The sequence below is a fragment of the Myotis brandtii genome, unplaced genomic scaffold (assembly GCF_000412655.1).
Source record: "Myotis brandtii unplaced genomic scaffold, ASM41265v1 scaffold97, whole genome shotgun sequence".
Lineage (NCBI taxonomy): Eukaryota > Metazoa > Chordata > Mammalia > Chiroptera > Vespertilionidae > Myotis > Myotis brandtii.
Genome location: NW_005372020.1, coordinates 562103 through 562308, shown reverse-complemented (window position 1 = coordinate 562308; position 206 = coordinate 562103). Strand labels below are relative to the sequence as shown.

At 66.5% G+C, this 206-nt stretch overlaps 1 protein-coding gene across 1 annotated transcript in view; it reads left to right on the top strand.

Moving 5' to 3' along the window:
• BRI3BP (BRI3 binding protein) overlaps window positions 1-206 on the top strand; it is a 5518-nt gene that overhangs the window by 4703 nt on the left and 609 nt on the right. The window contains exon 3 of the mRNA XM_014533343.1: window positions 1-204. Coding sequence (XP_014388829.1) covers window positions 1-204 — 204 coding nt within the window. The remainder of the gene's footprint in view (window positions 205-206) is intronic.

Sequence of the window (206 nt, the reverse complement as noted above, 5' to 3'; positions counted from 1 at the left end):
CTCCAACATGTCGCAGTACCTGAGCCCCGCCTCGGTGGCCAGCAGCCCCGCCCGCGCCCTGGCCCTGGTCGGCCTCCTGATGCTCGCCTACTGGTTCCTGTCGCTGACCCTGGGCTTCACCTTCAGCGTCCTGCACCTGCTGTTCGGCCGCTTCTTCTGGATGGTGCGCGTGGTGCTGTTCTCCATGGCCTGCGTGTACATCCTGC